Source organism: Vidua macroura, chromosome 1, assembly GCF_024509145.1.
Source record: "Vidua macroura isolate BioBank_ID:100142 chromosome 1, ASM2450914v1, whole genome shotgun sequence".
Lineage (NCBI taxonomy): Eukaryota > Metazoa > Chordata > Aves > Passeriformes > Viduidae > Vidua > Vidua macroura.
The window spans coordinates 38456687-38475897 of NC_071571.1; the positions used below are offsets into that span (position 1 = coordinate 38456687).

General features: G+C 38.6%; 1 protein-coding gene across 6 annotated transcripts in view; it reads right to left on the reverse strand.

The window, feature by feature from the left end:
- Positions 1–19211, reverse strand: part of THRB (thyroid hormone receptor beta) — a 155643-nt gene that overhangs the window by 35061 nt on the left and 101371 nt on the right. For 5 of the 6 annotated variants that reach the window (XM_053982749.1, XM_053982767.1, XM_053982758.1 and 2 more), the window contains one exon: positions 14255–14319. In XM_053982749.1, coding sequence (XP_053838724.1) covers positions 14255–14261 — 7 coding nt within the window. In that variant the 5' untranslated portion in view covers positions 14262–14319. Of the gene's footprint in view, positions 1–1809; positions 2258–14254; positions 14320–19211 lie in introns of those variants that run through there. The other variant, XM_053982740.1, reaches the window with a different exon arrangement.

Consider the following 19211-nt stretch of genomic DNA (forward strand, 5'->3'; position numbering starts at 1 on the left):
CTGCCCTGTGGTACAAACTAGATGAAAATCTTACTTAGACAACAGCACACCTCTTTTCTCCACGTGTACCAACTTAGTTATTTCTCTAAAACTGTTCCTCTCACAAAACCCAACCTCAGTTATGACATGACACTAAATTTATCTGTGACTCATAAAATGCCAGTGTGATGTGCCTTTTATTGAAATACTTCAGACTCATTAGTCTGCTTGAATAACAAAGAATGTCATAGTTTATATTTAAACATTCAGATTCACTACAATTCCAGTTATCCCTCAAAATATTTTCAACACCTTGAATAAATTTGGTAAAACAAGAATGGAGCTTGCTCTTTTCTGATCAGGACTCCTCCAGGGCTTTTGCTTGCTTTTTCCTGCACTATTCATAACATGGATAGGTAGCACATGGTCTTGTCAGAAAGCGTTTGCTCCTTGAGACGTCAGCCAACAAACAGGCAAACAAAATTCTTGAATAGTTTGGACAACTTTTAAGATGGTCCCTGAACAAATATTACTAAGAGTAATTATAGACCTGTGACCCAGACAATCTAGTTTGTTAAGCCTCCCCATATATCATAATTGGAAGACCCTGTTACCAGACATCAGTTAATTACAGAGCTTATCTCTTGAGAAAGTAATGGCCAATACTTAAAACATGTATCTTTTTTGAGTCATTCCCTGCCTCAACTTCACATGAAAACATCAAGGTAAGAAGTTTCATTTGTTCAAAAATAAAACCAAGCAGAAAACAGGCTAATTTATCTTGACATAACATAATTAACAGGCTCCTGGATGGGACTGTCTGGGTTTGGTAGCCTCCTGACAGCCCTTAGTAAGACGTTAAAGCGATCAACACCTGACATCTGTTAGCAAAGAGGCATTCTGAGGTAAAGCACAACTAAATCTAAAGAAATCAGGTACTTAGACCAGTTTAACTTTTTCATGAGGTGATATCCTGCCTGACACTGTAATCTTTCTTCCTGGAGTGATGCAAGACTTAAGTAAAAGAAAACAACTTGTAATCCCCCCCTCTCAATATACAGTAATTATTTTTTAGGTGAAGAGCAATGAAGAACTATTTATCCAAGTTTAAAGAGGAATAAGAATAACTTAAGCACTACATTTGTGCTAATACCTTAGCAACTGTGATTCTTAAAAGGAATTAATTCCTTCAATGCTGTGCTGATGTGAGCAAAACAACCTACCTCAGAGAAAATGGTTTATTCTCCCGACTAGTGAGGCAGAGAATATTCCTAACAAGAAGTCTCACTTGAGCTCTGTACACACACTTACTCAGGCATTGGGTATGGTTAATATTAAGAAAGAAGGTGAACAACACAGTCAGAGGTGTAAGCTGAACACCCTGAAAGTAGAAAAGAATGCTTTCTTTTGTCTTTGCATTTTTAATGTATCAAAGATATGCTTTAAAAAAAAGGCCAAGTTCAGAAAATATTTTTGATCAGCTTATAAAGATGATGAAGAGAGAGATAAATACTTTTTAAAAGCTTTAAAAAAAGAGATATTATTTTGTATTAGGTATCACACAGAAAACCCCAGTAAGTACTCACCACATTGCCATAAGGGCTCTTCACAAAGCTATTAAATTAAATAGAAAACTAAAAACCACAATTACCACTGATAGAAAAAAAAAAAATTTAAAAAAAAAAGGTTGGTAGCTAGAAAACATCCCCACATAATAATGTTTTTACCAATGGCCAAACTCCTGACAGTAAACAAAGACATAACCTGGTTTTGCTTTCTGTTTTTCCTAAATACAGCATTTGCTGTGCTCTGCATGATAATGTCAGTTACCTTTACCCTTTTTTTCTTCTTTTTGGTATTCCTGGGCACTTGACATGATTTGAAAGTTTGCTTTTGTATAGCCTGGCTGTAAAATTGTACTAGTCCAAGTTGAAGCATGTCGGCACTGTGAAAGCTGCTGTCCATTCCTCTGGATATCATAATTTTTGAAGTGTCTTTTCCTACAGAAATGATTTTCTGATATGCCCACAACATTCCATTTCTGATTTCTGTCAGGAAGGTGAATCAGTCTGTCCCACAACAGGAGGCCACGTCCTGGATGTTTGGCAAATACTGCAGGGCTACAAACCGCTGGCTTTGCCAAAATCTTGCTCAGGTGTGGAGTCTTGGAAAGCAAGTGGTTCCCCAGCTCTCCTGATGCTGTGGTATTCCCGTGCATCTCCACTGTACTGCACTGATATGATGCAGAACCCTTCAGCCATGCCCATTCAGCCACCATAGTTCCCCTTCAGTAGAAGTGAATACAAAATTTTCCTGTCTGAGAATCCTAAAAAAGCAGGCAGATCTATGTGAACAGGCTAACACTAGATGCATCTTTCACAACATCACAACTACAACATGGGCCCCAGGGCAAGTTACCACCGATTTATTGCCTTGCTCATATGATCATTTGAGGTCTTGTAGGTCGAGGCTGGTCGTGAACAATTTTCAGATACTTAAAACACAAAACATCAAGGATTCAGCCTTGTTTGACTTTGCTCTTATCGTAGGCTGACCTGAGGGACACTCAGTTACCTAAGTGTGACATTCTTATGTGGGCATGCTTAGCAGTTCCGCTTTTGCTACCTACTGCCTTTCTCCGCCTGTGGTCACAGTGGAGTATCAGAGATGCTAATTTTATCACAGGAGCACGGACACTTGGTTCCAGTGTGGATAATGAAAAATACTAAAGCTACAGGATTTTATCTAACTGGCCATTGCTTATTCTTTGGTATAGAAGAAACTGAGATACCACTAGCTGACAAATTTGTAAAACTACATATAGCCCAATTTCTATTTCTGGGCAGCAAAACTAAAATCAGTAGAAATGACCCATCAAAGATCATATTTTGCATTTAAGAAATTATTTTATTTTATATTATATGTAACAAAATTAAAATTCAAAATAGCTGTTTAACTTGCATAAAGAAAATAGCAAATTCCAGACATCTGATGACTGATAATCACAGTGGTTTTAATCATAGTAAGATTCTGCTGTTCTAATCAGCCTAAGAGTCAATTTAACATACATTTCACTCAGTAAAGTAATATATTAGTAAGGGCATGCCAAGTCATCAATTTCCAGAAAAAAATGATTCAAAGTAAATTAGGATTTCAATTACCAGATCTATTGCTGTTTCTGAATCCTTTGTCTTAGTGGAATATAGTGGAATTTCTTAAGTGGAATATTGTTAGTACAGGACAAATTCAGAAAACTTAATCATGGTTAGTTTTAAATACTGATATCCTATTTTAATTCCTGTATGTGCATACAGCTTTCCTCAGTATGTTATTTAATTTTAGATGTAAACACCTTTTTGCTGCTAGGAATACAAGCTCACCTGACATTTGCAGCTTCAAGTCTGTTTCTTCTACTGACTGTATCTCAGCTGGACATCAAAAACAAAATTTGAGAAAGTACCTGGCATCATGGACTTCAATGCAAAAGGCAGGTAAGTTACCTACATAATCTTCCCTTACCTACTTACTTCTAGCTTTACAGATCTGCTCTTAGTTCAGACATCATTTTCTAAGTAAAATTAAAAACTAATTCTAAATGCAGGTAATATGGCAAGAGAATATCACTTGTAGGAGGATAATCAGTTTAAAATAGAACAGTGAAAGTAACCCAGAAATACTAGGCAATTTAAAAAATATATAAAAGAACAGAATATAGAACTTTTTTTCATCATTTTAACACTTTGATATTCTCTTGACTTCATAAATTTAAGCACAGAGGAAGAGATAGGATTTCTCAGATAAGGCCCTCTGGGAATGGAGAACTTGCCTCTAAGATCTGAACTTACACACTTCATTTTCTGTGGCACAAAGAGGAACTGTGCACTACAACCCACCCTTCCTCTAGACTTTGCATACCCTCAAACAGTGTACTTGGTTCAGTGGAAGGCTACTCTCCCTTGAGTTCCTTCACACCCTGATTATCTCCCTGCGTGGATGATACTGCATCTTCACAAAATGAAGGAGTCAGGCATGTGCAATATATATAAAAAATATAGGCATGTCTATGATACAGTCATAAAATAGATCCATGCTTTGTCAGCTCCTTGAGCAGGCCAGTGATTCAACACAATTCTTGACCTTGTTTAGAAAAGTCAGCTATATCCTCAGTGACTCAGGTCTTGCTGTTAGTCCTCAAGATCAGTGATTCATAAACCAGGCTGTCCAATCTCATTAGGCAAAAAATTCTATATATTTTCCCCAAATTTTATCTTTGCTATTAAAGGCCATCTTTGCTGTCATTTAGCCTATGAGGATTTGTGTTACCTTTGATTTTAATCAAAACCCATACATTCATGACTATGGTAAAAATTCTGTTCCCCAAGGATTCAGAAAGGGTGTCACACAAGGCTTATAGATTTCTACCTTTAAACTCCAAAACCCTTCATAAACCCTTAAAAAATAAAATCAAAACATATTTTCCAATTTCTTTGTTTGCAAAGCATCTGCGGGACTTTGAAATATGATCAAAGATACATTTAAACAATGAGGAGAAATTGATTCTATTATAGTTTCCATCATTTGGAATTTACCCAGGCAGAGTTTACCAAAGCTAGCCAAACATCAAGAAGCTATATGCTGTCTTTTAGTTCCCTCTGAAATTTGTCTCACTATTTTGCCAGCCATGTTAGTTACAGTTCATTTAATTTTATGAGTTTCCACTTAATTTCACAAATTCTCCTCAGTCATCAGGGACATTACACATTCAAGTTTTGCTAGTCAAAGATTAAGTTGCAAGGAACTAGCACACTGAGGGCTTTGATATTTTGTCTTCTATTCTACTACTTCATATACTGAGGTACAGTGGATGTTTATGTCTTAAATTAGTATTCTTCTTATTATAATGTTAAATTATTTTCATGAGAGGACTACATTATTTATTCTACTTCACTGGCTCTAACATATATTGCCTGAATTTCTCAAAGGCATTTTTTTCCTTTTTTTTTTTTAACAAAAAAACACAGTTGAGCATCTGCTCTTGGTCTTGTCAACCCAAAATCTTTGATAAAGGATGATAATGTAATTTTGTCTCCACTTCTTACCTATAAGAGAAGCATCTCTCTCTCCCTCTAGCTACTGTTAAAATGGGTATAATCAAGGCAGGAAGCAGTACAGCCTCCTGGGATGAACCATGACTAAAACCACAGGCCCTGTTTCAGATTTAAGAGGGACTAACAAGCAGGGACAGAGCTCTTCTCATCAAGGAATCATCAAGCAATTTCAAAATGCACATTGTAGCAATAACTGGCATCTCAGAAGTCAACAGGTCAAAAGACTTCCTCAAATTCCCATCAGAAGGCTTTTTTAAAGGCAAGTTAGTTTTTACAGAAGGAGAAGTTTTATCAGATGAATTGCCCATTAAGCTTAACTAAAAGGATAGGCAAGTGGGATCCCTCAGAATTCTTTTATTACAGGCCAAAGCAAATACTCCTTAATGGGTAATTGTAAAGGTTGGCCTATTCTCAGACATGCAGTGTTAACTGAATGTCAATATATAAAGGACTACAGAAAAAATATGGAACAATTTATTTGTTTTGATCTCAGTTATGTGGCCTTTTTCCCCAATCTTCTACTAGTATCTGCTAAGAGTGGTCAAAGAAGCAATACACAAAAAGCTTTCCCATTTTTAGTACAACTCAACTGAAGAGAGGCATTAAGTTGTATCTCCAGAAAGATGGAAGGTGGTAGCCAGCCAGCCAAGAAGATAGTGTTTCCTGCTGGAATGAGCTGTATACCAGCCCTGAACTTTGATCCTGGCAAAAACTCAGAGTACACAAAATAGGACCAAAAACCACACTGAAAGAGTGCCTGTTCCCCATGCTCACAACAGCCCTAGAGGTACTGCATTAAATTCCCTCTGCTGTGCCCTGAGAGCTACACTAATTTTCCTTGCTTGGGATCTGCCCTGTTGCAATCAAGGCTGGATTTGCATTACCATTATTACTATTATTGCTTTATACCACAGTAGCTCCAGTTAACAGCTAGATCCATTGGTGATGACAGCTGCTGTGACCACACAGCAATCAGTCCCTGCTCCTAAGAGACTGACTACATTGCTCACACTTTTTAGGGGAGTGCAAACATTTATTTTTCACCCTCAGCAACAGGCTGTCACTTAGACAAAAGGTAAATTAACAGTTCTGGGATGTCAGAGGATTGCTGTTTTCCCAGTTACAGAGACATTTCCTCTAACAACAAAAAAGTTATTTTACATTCCAAAACTGCTCACAGCAGCATTTACACTGAAAATTCTCTCTATACAATATTTCAATTTGCAGCTGACCGAAACAGTGGCAAGTAGGAAAGCAACTCAGAGATCTCTGAATTGTCATTAACTTACTTGATTGCAAAACGTACATAATAAAGTTTTGCCTCTTTGGATATTTGAGGTTTACTGAAAAAAGAGCAGCAAAGACAACAGCACTTCACTGGTTTGGTTTTTTTTTGTTTTGCCATTGAAGTATGCAAGCATATAAGGACACTGAAGTGGGTTGGCTTCAGAGAGATCAACTAAGGCAAATGTAATCAGGATTAGGACTGAGGGGTGCACTGTGGGTTGATGAAGCAGCCTAGCTTTGTATGGACCCAGTCCAATAAAACTAGAGGATTTTACTTGATGACTTGAGAGAAAAAAAGAAAAAAGCAAGCAAGCTACTATTAAAGGACATGTCCCTAGTAAAGTTAACACCAGATTCATACTTTGTTCCAGCATTTTAAACCCCACAAAGTAATCATAAATAAAAGCATGTAAAGTTTTCATGTTTGTGTTAGGAAAGACAAAAACATCTGTGCCAGACAAGGCTAAGGTTTCATTTCTTCTCATTAATCTTGCTGTCAGTTCACAGCATTTTATTTACTCTCTTTTATTTTGCTTCTTCTCTCCTCTTCCTCTTTTCTCTCCTATCCTTCCATTTTCTCCTCCCCCAAAAAGCATAGCATTTTCTCCTTATGCTTCCTTATAAAAGAGGGAAACACTTCAGAACTGAGTTTCACAACTTTTAAACTAGGCTCATATGATCATTGAATAAGCAGAAGGATGGAGCCCAACTCACAAAGACTAGCCAGACTCTTCTTCTTAAATATACAAATTTTACCTCTGTAAATGTGCTAAATAAAACCTTTGAGTACATGTGATTTCTTTTCTGAATTTTTAAAATATAAAAATTACAATGCCTATAAGAAAAAAATTGTAGAGTGAAAGGAACTGTAGCAGGTAGAACGAGCAATGTCTACTGAAACCATTAGGTAGTTTTCAGTATTTCAGAAACATGTAAATATGTGTATGCTTGTAGAAATAAACAGCCAGGGTTATGTAATCCAGGGTTGTTGTTCTGCTACTTGCTTTAGCAGTGGCAATATTATAAAATATTTAAATATTACATTTTAGAATATGGATTTCAAGATTAAATTTCAATATTTCCAGTCTTTTGGACAAGTATTAAATCACCAGTAAAGAAGAGTGCACAGATAATTACAATAACCTTTGTAAACAGTTTCTAATGTGTAAGAAAAGTCAATATTAGGAAACTTGTAATAAAGAATGTAATAGCTTTATCCTCGTTCCTGATATATCTTAATGAGCTCCTCTGTGAATCAGTGCAATCACTTTTCAAAAACATGCTAAATTTCCATTAACTTTTAAAGCAATATTACACATACACTTATCTCATCAAGAGCTGGGGTTGACATTATGCTCAAATTTCTAAACATGAGAAAATATTAATCCGAGAAAAAGAATACTCAGAACACGGCAGTTCATCTGTAAGTTAACCAGAGGCAGGTTCTGAGCACAGAGAAGCAAATGGTTCAGGGTTCAGGATTTTGGTATGTAAAGAGCTCTCTGAAAACCTGTCCTTTGAGAGATGAACAGGAATTGTATAGACCAGTACAGAATCTTGTAGCAGCTACAGATAAAACAAACTTACCAAAAGAAATGAATTACCAAAGCTATATGGGGAAAAGCAGTAAAATACCAGGACACACCATGGAACTACAACGGTGGTGGTAACCAGTACAGTCACATAGATGCTAAATGCATTCTTCCCTCTCAGAGTTCTGCACGACACATGGGAGGGAGTTTCTCTGAGAAGAAGCTCCACCTGAACCAGAGGGCTCACCTGGCTGCTGTTCTCCAACAGGAGTCATAAGTGGATACCCAGAACAAAGCAAGCACATAGGAAAGCTCCCACCAAGAGTCTCTCAATCCCCAGCTACTCCTCAGCCCAAGGGACTGCCTGAGCCCTTATGGCCTTTCTAAAATGCAGCAAGACCCAATGGATCTCTCTTTGAACTAAAGCCCAGTCTACTCTTGTGTACATTTTTTGTATTCACAGCTCCCTTTAGCATGGAATCCCAATGTCTGTCTCTTCATGTGCAGAACCACCTCCCTCTGTCTGTTTTAAAACAACATTGATTTAATTCCCCACAGACAGGAATCCACCTCTCCAAGGCTCATTCCACTCTTTGTGTGAATAAGGGAATGTTAATGGATATTTACTCTCTTCATGTTGTGTAAGATAATTCTTGTAATGCCTGGGAATCTACTAAAATAAAAGTGAGAAGACATAACACCACTTTTAGAATATGGCTCAAAACATGTAAAACACATCTTTAAAAACAATAAGTTACAGTGAAACCACTTAGGAAATTACTCAAATCACTTCTACAAATCAATTTAGATCACTGCCACCTTTTTCTAAAATCCTGATTCTGAATATTACTTTCCTCATGAGCTTTCAAATCAATTCACATGGTCTTTCCAGAATCTCCCATTAGATCTTCCATTTCTTCCCAGTGCGGAATGGACGGTATATTTGGGTGCTGCTTGCTAACAAAATCCTGGGGATACATGCACATAATTGGAGCTTTTTCTTTTTTTCAAGGTGATGAAAGAGATCAAGTATTTTGGTTCTAAAACTGCTTAAACAGATAGCCATTATCTTAAAATAACACCTCCCATTGAAGGACTGAGGTTTGAGTAATGGCCAGGTAAAAGAAACAAAGGTACTAAAACTAGCAGTCTTGACAAATATGTAATTTGTTATAAACAAAAAAGGTAAATAAACAAATAAGGTCTGCCCAAACAATGCAATCAAAACTTCTTCAGTAAGAAAGACAAACTTGGATGTGAAGGGAGAATTCTTTTAATTTCAAATAAACTCAAGTTTGGTACAGGTCTAAACCATTTTCAGAAACACAACAAAGCAGTAGTGAAAGGCCTTTGTGTTTGGCCAAATTTACACATTTCCTTAAACATTTGTCTTCTTTTACAATAGCACTGCAGCAAATCTGATGTTTTTAAAGAACATAATGAGAAGTGCATTTAGTGAATGCAAAAGGCATTTTTATACAGAAATAGCTGGGAAATGCCCAATTGGATTGATCCTACAGTTTACCAACAGCTTCACAATTGGCACCAAAAAAATTAAAGTCCTCTCCACATATAGGGATCAATACCAAGGACAAGTGTTTTAAGTTCATTGCTCTGACATACAGTTATCAGAAGAACTAAACAGCAGCTGTGGTCAGGCTTTTGAATATCATAAAATGGCAGGCTGCAACTCCTGTGGCAAGCACAGCAGAGTGTTTTATTTTATAGGCTATTGGAGAAAACTTAGAAAAAACAGAAGGACATTTTACTCCTTTAAAATAACTACCCTAAAAGCTTCTTGCCTGCAAAATGAACAAGTACATTTTATACTGACAACACTCTGCAGTCCTCCTTACATGATGTCAGTAGTGAAACACAGCTACACAGTCTAAGAATTACACTCAAAATTTAAAACACAACAGTCTACTCCCACCAGAAATAAATTTCAGAAAAATGAGTTCTCAAAAGAAACAGCTCTGGCTTAAATAAAACTACTATAGAAAGGGACTAAATATACTAATAGATCATTAAAAACAAAACAGAAAAAACATATCAGCATTAACATAATGAAATGTACCTAAAATGTCTGGCAAATGCTACAAAACTAAAAAAAAATACTGCTACTACTACAAAAAAAAGTTTCTCTCTGTTCTTTGTGAAAGCTAATCAAATCCCCCTCCCCTCCTTTCTTTTTTTTTTTTTTTTTAATATGTGATATTTTGAGGAAAAAAAACAGCAGGTATTCGTAAGTTGGAAAGAAAACACAACATATTAAATAATTGAATAAAATTTGAAACTTTACAAAATGTTTCCCAGACTACTTGGCTTTTGTATTTATATAGCACTTTCACAAAGCACTTTTAAAAATATTAAATTTTGAACCAAAAAAAGGGTAAAATTAACCCAGAGTGTCTGTAACCTAGAACTTAGCAAGTGTGATATTTTTAACTGCATATTCAGAAATACGCTTCTAAGTAATAAGAGCCATCATGGAGTGATTCATAGCTTCATGCAAAAACATCCCACAATATAAATCTTGTTAACCTTTTGAAAATCCCCAAAAGCTCATTACAAAGCTGCTGAATCCTGGCATAACAAAACCTTATATTAAAGTATTTACTGTCCTCCTAAAAAGTCCGTTACTTAAAAGAAATAATACACTTGAGTTAGTTGGATTTTATCATGGTCTGGCAGGCAAAGAAGTGTCAGACAGTGATGCATGTCAAATTAAATTATCCTAGGAAAATCATTATAGAAATTCTGAAGAAGTAATTTCTCAGCTGATGTTAAACAATAAACTGCCTGAATTAATGTCAAGTTTACAGGGTAGTGAGCATTAACAGTGAAAAGACTCATGAAGAAAATGTGGTACCTTTCCTATTCTATTACTTTTCCCAGTTCTTGGAAACTATGTGCAACACCCTTGGAGACACTGGTTTTCAAATGGATTTGTTGCACGAAAGCTGATTAATTTTCTTCTCCAAATGAGGGACCTGTTTCAAGAAACGTTGCATATTAAATTCTACTTAATGAAAATATGCATTTATGACATTTAAATTATATTCTCCAATGTAAGCACTTAATTTTATTATAATTCCTATCTTGATCAAACTTTACAGTCATTACCAAATAGAACAGTGTGGATATTTGAGTAGAAGCACAATGACTGAGTTGATTTTGAAGCTCCCAAGTAAAAGCAGAGTAAAACCCTGGCTGTACTGAAATCAGTGAAAGAACTGCTGCAGCTTTCACTGGAACCACTATTACGCTCTTTACAATCTCTCTTCATCTGCCATGAAAGTAAAAATTATGAGATTTACTGTATTCTACAAATACTACTTTCTGGGTTTTAGAACACCTTCTTGAATTTCTTCTTCAGTTTTCACTGTAGTAAATAAAGTAAGATGAAAATGTGTCTCAAGGTTTGTCCTGCATTTTGGGAGAAAATGTACAGAAGGGAGTGTTCAGTGATAGCTATGGCCAGTGAATAGCAATGCTAAACCAGAAGCTTCATTATGGTGTTAAAACAGAAAGAACTTTAAACATTATTTTACATACTTATTTATTTGAAAATGCTATTTTCTCAATGACAAAATAATACTTTCCAACTTTTTTACTATTCTATTGTGCAAATGTATGCACACGAAAGAACTTGCTCTTATTGCTAAGATAGTACTAATTTTATAATGCTGATAAAGTTTTTTTTCTCAGACATTACTCTGTGGGCAGCAATTGTTGGTGTCAACTGTAAAACTCCTGATGAACACTGTTGTTGCAGCCCAGAAAACCAATCACACCATGGGCTGCATTCAAAGCAATGTGGCCACCAGAGCAAGGAAGGAGATTCTGCCCCTCTATTCCCCTCTCATGAGACCCCACCTGGAGCACTGCATCCAGCTCTGGGGTCCTCAGAACAGGAAGGACATAGACCTGTGAGTCCAGAGGAGGGCCACCAAGATGATCACAGGAATCAAAAGCCTCTCCTATAATGAAAGCTTGAAAAAGTTGAAACTGTTCAGCCTTGAAGAGGGAAAGCTCTGGGGAGACTTTACTGTGGACTTTTAGTACATGAAGGGGGCCTGTAAGAAAGATGGGGACAATTTTTTTAGTCTGCAAATGTACTAAAGACTAGTTTTACTGTCAAGATCAAATTCTGCAATCTCCTGTCAGAAAAACTTCTCTAGATTGCACTAGAACCTGAAGGCTTTCAGGCAGTGCCTACAAGTGGAAAACACATACTGCAGTAGAAACATAACATATGGGGAGGAAAAATTATCTATCAAAACCACAGAATAATACAGCCTGTTATTTTAGCCAGCTGGTTTGGTTTCGTATTAGATCCTGCTCCCATATTCCAGTGACTCAGAAACAGAATCTAAACTTCCATTATCATTCATTAGAAAAAGACTCCTGTCTGGCTCAGGATCATGGTATTTATGAAGGTTTTATACAGTTTGAAAGACTTCCATTTCATCCATGTTTTTCTTCACATTTGCACTCATGTAGGGAATGTCATTCCTATAATCAGAAACAGAAAATATGAACTACTCATAATGAAAAGTGATGGACATCTACAGCTGTACAAACATCTCCATCTCAATCTCTTTTTTTCTTTTTTTTTTTTTTTTTTTTTTTTGGCGATAATGTTCTTTGCACATATTTACTCTGTGACTTCTGTCAAAAGAAATGCAGACAATATAGGTCCTTCCAATTAGGCTTTGTGTTTCTCTGAACTTAGCAGAGCTGCACTGCCAGGGGCAAGTCCAGGGACACCAGACTGATTAGAGTGCTAGTGGAAAATCTCCACAAACCCACCCTCCACAGGAAGCCACAGACCCAACAGACAAGGTGAGGATAAAGTGGGTACCCTGCATTTCCTTCCTCATCTCTTGCCATCACACAGCAGAAACTATTAACTCCTCCCTCCAAAACCACAGCAACATCAAACCCTGCAGTAAAATGCCATAAAACACAGTTTAGCGTGAGACAGGGGAGAGCACAACAGTGAGCTGGAAGAGGCTAAGTTACATGCCAGTGCTTTAAATTCTTTCAAAACAGGTATTTGCCAAATGAAATCACCATGCCCAGAATGACTGCAGGACAATGCAAAACCACTCTAGCAGGGCCTGCTGATGCAGCCTAAGGACACTAACTCGTTCTTGATCCTCTTGTGGCAGTGATGCCAAGTCAGAGCCTAACACACCAACGAAGGGTCAGTATTCCACTTCATTCCACAAAATGCCTCAATGCTCTCTGCTTCCTTCTTATATTTGTCTCTGCTTCAATGGACCATAAAAAGACACACCTTTTCATACTGTCAAATAATAGGGTTTACTATGAAAGCATGTATTTACATAATACTCTGTTTCTTCCCATGAATTTTACCCTCTACCTCTTATCTAGAAATCTAAATTCAGAAGACCATCTTTGTTGGTGAATGTAGCTGTTACCCCTTGCTGGCCAGTACAAATGGATGGAAGCCTTCTAGGGAAAAGGAAAAAGAAAATTGATCTGCATAGTCAAGCAAAAATAAACTGTTCTTTGGGCAGAACACCAGGATTAAGACTTGTTAGTGATGACTTTTCCTATGCAGCACATGGTGTATTTTGCAGGTTTTTAAAAGGTTCCATTTATGCATTTGGCTCTTGAAATACACATTGACAAACTCTATCAGTAGAACATTTTCTTAGACAAATTGATGAATACTAAAACAAATTCTGGAAGTCTGAAATTCTCTGGTCTTCTATATGATCTCCACATAATAAACAAGTCTTTCTAGACACCCTGTTCTGGGATTAGATACATGGAGGTTCTGACACAGCTAATTTATATGTAACCTTCAAATGCTTCGCAACTGGCTGGGATAAGATGGTTAAGCAGGCTTAAAATGGTTAACGGTCATGTCAACTCTGGATCTTCAACCCACCTGCAGACCTAATCAATAATTCTCTGAAGTGTACTTGGCAATCTATGTAAAGTAAGTTTGACTGTCTCACTTTGAAGTTCAGGGGAAATGTCCATGTTACAAAATAACTTGGGCCAGGATACTCAGCAGAAACTGATCCTGTGCTGGCAGCTTCAGCAGGATAGTTGAAGTTGGAATGTGCATTCAGAACAAAACACAACTAGGTTCTGGAAGGCCAACCAAGGGCAATGAAAGTTTCAAAAATGTTGGGAAAGATTGCAATGTGTCCCACATCGCTATGCTCTGGATGGAGGAAAGAGTTCCATTCCCAGCACCAATGAATTCAGAAATTGTTAAAGAAGCATTTCTCAATAAATATTTAACAATAATCACTCCGGAAAGGCTAGAAATATTGCACAGATATTCTTATTAAATGTGATTACCTGACATACTGCTGGGAGTTATGGATATGTAATCATTCTTGTCCTTCTTCTGTCACCAATGTCACCTGCCAAAAGAAAAGGGAAAAAAACCCATGTAATATGTTCATAAATGCTCATCTGCAGAATACCATTAACATTTAACCAAGATGGAACCTTCTGGATCTTGAATAGCATGGTCAATGTCTGATGGCTTAACACATTAAATTCAAAGCACTTTGCTTAGCTGCATGAGGCAACAAATGTAAATCAGGTCCAAAACGTGGTGGACTGGAGGAGCTGTGGTTAACAGGGATTTAGAAGCAATGCCAAAAGCTTATGCCTACTAATGCTAAAAAAAAAAAAAAAGCTTTTGTGTACTTCATGGAATACTTTCCGTTATTTTTTTGCAGAAGTCCCTCCAAGTCTCGTATGTGACCTTAGGTGCTAACTGGTTTCCACTTTACCATTTCTAATGATATGCATATACCATTACTCTCAGGTTCAGTAAAAACAGAGGATTCAAAGGAATTAGAAATTCTCTGTCACAGTTACACCGATTCTTACCCAGTCACTCAAAACCCAAAAGTCTACTGACTTTTACAAAGTTCTGAGATGTAAATAATAATTTTACTCATATGGTAGAAAACAAATTTACATGTACTTAACACTTGACTTTTGAACAATGACATCTTTTATTAACAAGACATCTGCATCTGTGAAGAACTGAATCTGGCATTTTAAAGTCTTGTTTTTGATATTTAGATTGTGTTCCCCTTTCATATGTCCATACACACACAGACATACTAACTATACTCTTTTTCTGCTTGGTAGCAAAGATTGAAGCCCTGCAAGCTAATTTAGTGCCAGGAGAGAAAGTCATGGATACCAGTTATGACAACATCCTTTGGCCGTGTTGGTATTTATACCAGCCCTCACGTTTTTTACACAGAGGCTTCAAAGGCAACATGCCCTTGTTCAGCCCTCCCTGCCCAAAACACAGTGCCCAGCTAGATCCCAGCTTGCTCCCTAGTCTAAGCGCCAACAATCCAACCCAAGCGGAGACAATCCTAAAGGCATTACTCCAGAATAGCGACAAGATCTCATTAGAATTTTTAAGTAAGAAATCCTAGGCCTACAAGTGACCCCAATACTGCCTGTGGAAAACTAGCTTGAGAACACAGTCATCCTCTCTGGAACATCTCCCTGTACTCAGCACTGGTGAGGCCACACCTCAAAATACTGTGTTCAGTTTTGGGTGAGTTTTACTTCACTTTAAAAAGACCATTGAGGTGCTGCAGCATGTCCAGAGAAGGGCAACAAGGCTTGTGAAGAAAACATGTCCTATGGGGAAGGACTGAGGGAGCTGGGATTGTTTAACCTGGAGGAGGCTCAGGAGGAACCTCATCCCTCTCTATGACTGCCCAAAAGGAGAATGTAGTGAGGTGTGACTGCAATGAGAGGACCAGAGAAAACAGCCTTCAACTGAGACAGGGAGACTCAGATTAGTTATTACATAAAGTTTGTCACTATTAGGGTGGTCAAGCATTGGAATAGGTTGTCTAGAGAGGTTGTGGAGTCACCATCCCCGGAGGGGTTTAAGAGGCATCTGGATCTGGTGCTGGATGATGTGCTTTAGTGGTTTAGTGGTTATGGAAGTAGTTCTGGGTTGATGTTTGGACTGGATGACCTAAAAGGCCTCTTCCAACCTTGCTGATTCTGTCATTCTATGGACAGAAAACACCTCTCTTATAATGTTAGTGTGGAAGTGACATTTTAGAGAGGAAGTAGAACCTCTCTTAAAATGTCCTGATCACCATTTTATGGTAAGAAACGGGTCTTTGTTAACAAACCTGTGGATTTTATTTCTTTCCATCCATTAGGTATGTACCACAGTGCCACAGCACTGTCCCTGTTTCCTTACACAGGGAACATTTCCCTTGAAATAAATATCCTCCGCTAGCAGCGGGTTGAACATCGAGCGCATCTGCCGTGTTTAGGCAGCGGTCAGAACGAGCGAGCAGGTGAGCGGCAGCTAATTACCGGGTAATTAATGCACCTGGGACGCGGCCCCGCCGCTTCACCTCAGCCCATCGGCCTGCGGGGCGCTCCCACACCCGAGGCTCCGCTCAGCTACACGCGGTGTGGGCGGGACGCCCCGAGCGCGGGGCGCCGCTTCCCTCCCCGCTACTCGAGACGGGGTGTGAGGCAGGGCCATGCCCCGCGCCCACCGAGGGCCGGGAGGCACAGGGCAGGCAGCGCGGCAGGGAAGGAGCGCCGGCAAGGCGGCAGGGAAGGGGCTCTGGCAGCAGCCGCGGCCCCCCCGCCCTCCCGCAGGCAGAACCCGCCCGCGGCGCGGCAGCGCCCCCTGGCGGCCGCGCGGGAGCGGCCCGCGGCGCAGCCCGGAGCGCCATTCCCGGCCTTTTCCATCTCCCCGCGTCTCCTTGCCTCAACCCGGCGTGTCTGCGGAGAGCTTTCAATTAAATTAATTGCTACGCCAAAGGTTGGAATTGTTCATTATTTTAAAAAACAAAAACAAACAAACAAACAAACAAAAAACCCCAAAAACATGATTAAGAAAACCCCAAAACAATAAAGAACCAAGAAAAACCCAGCAAACAACTACACACAAAATACCCCCACAAGACACAAACACACATACACCCCCTCTCCCAAATAAAAAAGTAGGAAAAAACCCAAACAAACCAATAATCACAGAGCTGGAAGGGACCCACAAGGATCGTTGAAGTCCAGCTCCTGGGTGTGCACAGGACAACTCCAGGAACGTGATCCTGATGGGTCCCTTCCAACTCAGCAGATTCTGCGATTCTGCAGAATCTCAGGCACCATGTGGCTGAGAGCATTGCCTTGGGCTCCTGGAGCTCTGACAGGTTTGGGACTGTGACCACTTTCCTGGGGAGACAATTTATTTTGTCTTTTCTAATTCCCTAGTAATCTGAAATAATTTCTCCCTGTAATATATTATATTGAATGGAAATTACTGATTTCAGGATATAATGTTCATTCTATTGCAAAGCAAACACAAAGCAAAACCTACTAAAGTTTTACAGAGAAACTTCTTTACATGAGGGATGCAGAGCACTGGAACATGCTACCCTGGGAAGTCATGGAGTCTCCCTCTCTGGAGACATTTAAAACACATCTGGACATGTTCCTGTGTCACCTGTAACCTGCTCTAGATGACCCTGCCTCGGCAGCGGGTTGGACTGGATGATCTCCAGAAGTCCCTTCCAACCCTAACAAGTCTGTGAACTGGTAAAATATCCTCCAGTATATGTGTGACAATGTGTTTTTACCTCATCTTTTCTCCCAAGCAAGCCACCTGAGACTTCATCTGGGCTCCCAGAAAAAACGGAATCTCTTTAATCTTATAAGGGAAGAGCAAATACCCTGCTTGATATTTGCATGTACAAACCACACAACCAGAGGTCTTTCTTTTTGCTGCTGACATCTTGTGGAACTTCAAAATCCTTCAGTTTGTCAATCCAGATTTGAGAGGATACAAAATTAGATCAGGCCTCCAATTAAAATCAGACTCTGACCCATCCCACCACTTCATGGGACGTCATGAACCTCAACAATAAGCCGTTTCCCAGAATTTAATTGTGGTTTAGTGACTCAGTGACACACAAGCATACTTGAAGCAAACAATTGAGTGTTTTAAACAAAAATTCTGCCCCTCCTGTAAATAATTACTTACTATACCTAAAATTATTCATTTTGCACCAATCTATTAAAAAGGATGATACAAAAGGACAAATACAATGTTCTTCAATGAATTCTGTACAAAGAGAAAAATTCTAGTTATCCTGGGAGTTTTGCCATTTTCCCTGATGAGACTAGGACTTGGCATAAAAGCAGCTGTCACTTGTGTAAAAAAACTAATTACTAAATAACTGTAAGAAAAGCTGGCCTTTTGTTTTGAAGCATTACACTAACATATCTGGCTTTGGTAGTCTTTTTGAGTGCCACAGTTTAAAATGGAGAGTGTGCATCCTCTTTTTCTCCTCACACCTGCCTAGAGATAAAGTTTCTTGGAGCAGGTCTTGATGTTGCCGTAAATGTACAGCATCTCACCCATCTGGCACCTCCACTAGGTCAATTTAGCAACCACTGAAAGATACACAGTAACTGAGCCCATTTGTAATACTGAGCCCTGCTTTGTGATGAGGATTTTTTAAACCATTAATTTAAATTATAATAAATATTAATTAAAATCATAGAGATACTTAAAATCTTTTATGATTTTAATAATCTTCCCAAATGTCTTGGGATCCTTTCTGAAGGATGCTTTTATACCGCATTTTATATGCCAGAAGTAATTTCCTATTTTTCTTTCCAAGGAATGAGGCCCATAGATGGAAACATTGTGGAAATACAGAACTATTTATCCATTCCGGCACATACATAGCACAGCCTTCTGAAGGCACAACACAGCTTCTACTTCACATGAGCAAGAATATTAAGTGGTGTCTACATTAATTGTAGCCAGTTCCTCTTGAAGGCATAGTTGTGTAAGATGTTGGAGGAAATCAGGTTCTTTTTAAGAGTCTACAGCTAAAAAGTACATGAGCAGGCACAAATGAGAAGGATGAGGATGAGTCACAGACGAGTCTCCACTACATCAGGCCAGTAATGTCTGGGGGTCTTTACGGACACTGCAGAGTAAGTCTTTTTCTTGCCAGAAGTGACACAATTTTTATGGCTAAGCTTTGCTAACATCACAGGGAGCAGGCTTTGTTAGATTATCTTTTGTGTGTTGATCACTTACTTGCCCACAAAAGAGCTACCCAAGGTCTCATGGCTCTGAGTCACAGTCCCTGAGCGCTGCAGCATCAATTCAGAGGCTGCTATCTCACATCCCGCATGACCTCCCTGCTAGAGAGTTGCAGCAACAGACTGAGCACTGTGCTCCTTCTCCATCACTGGCATTATACCCTACTTTTTCTTCTTTTTTTTT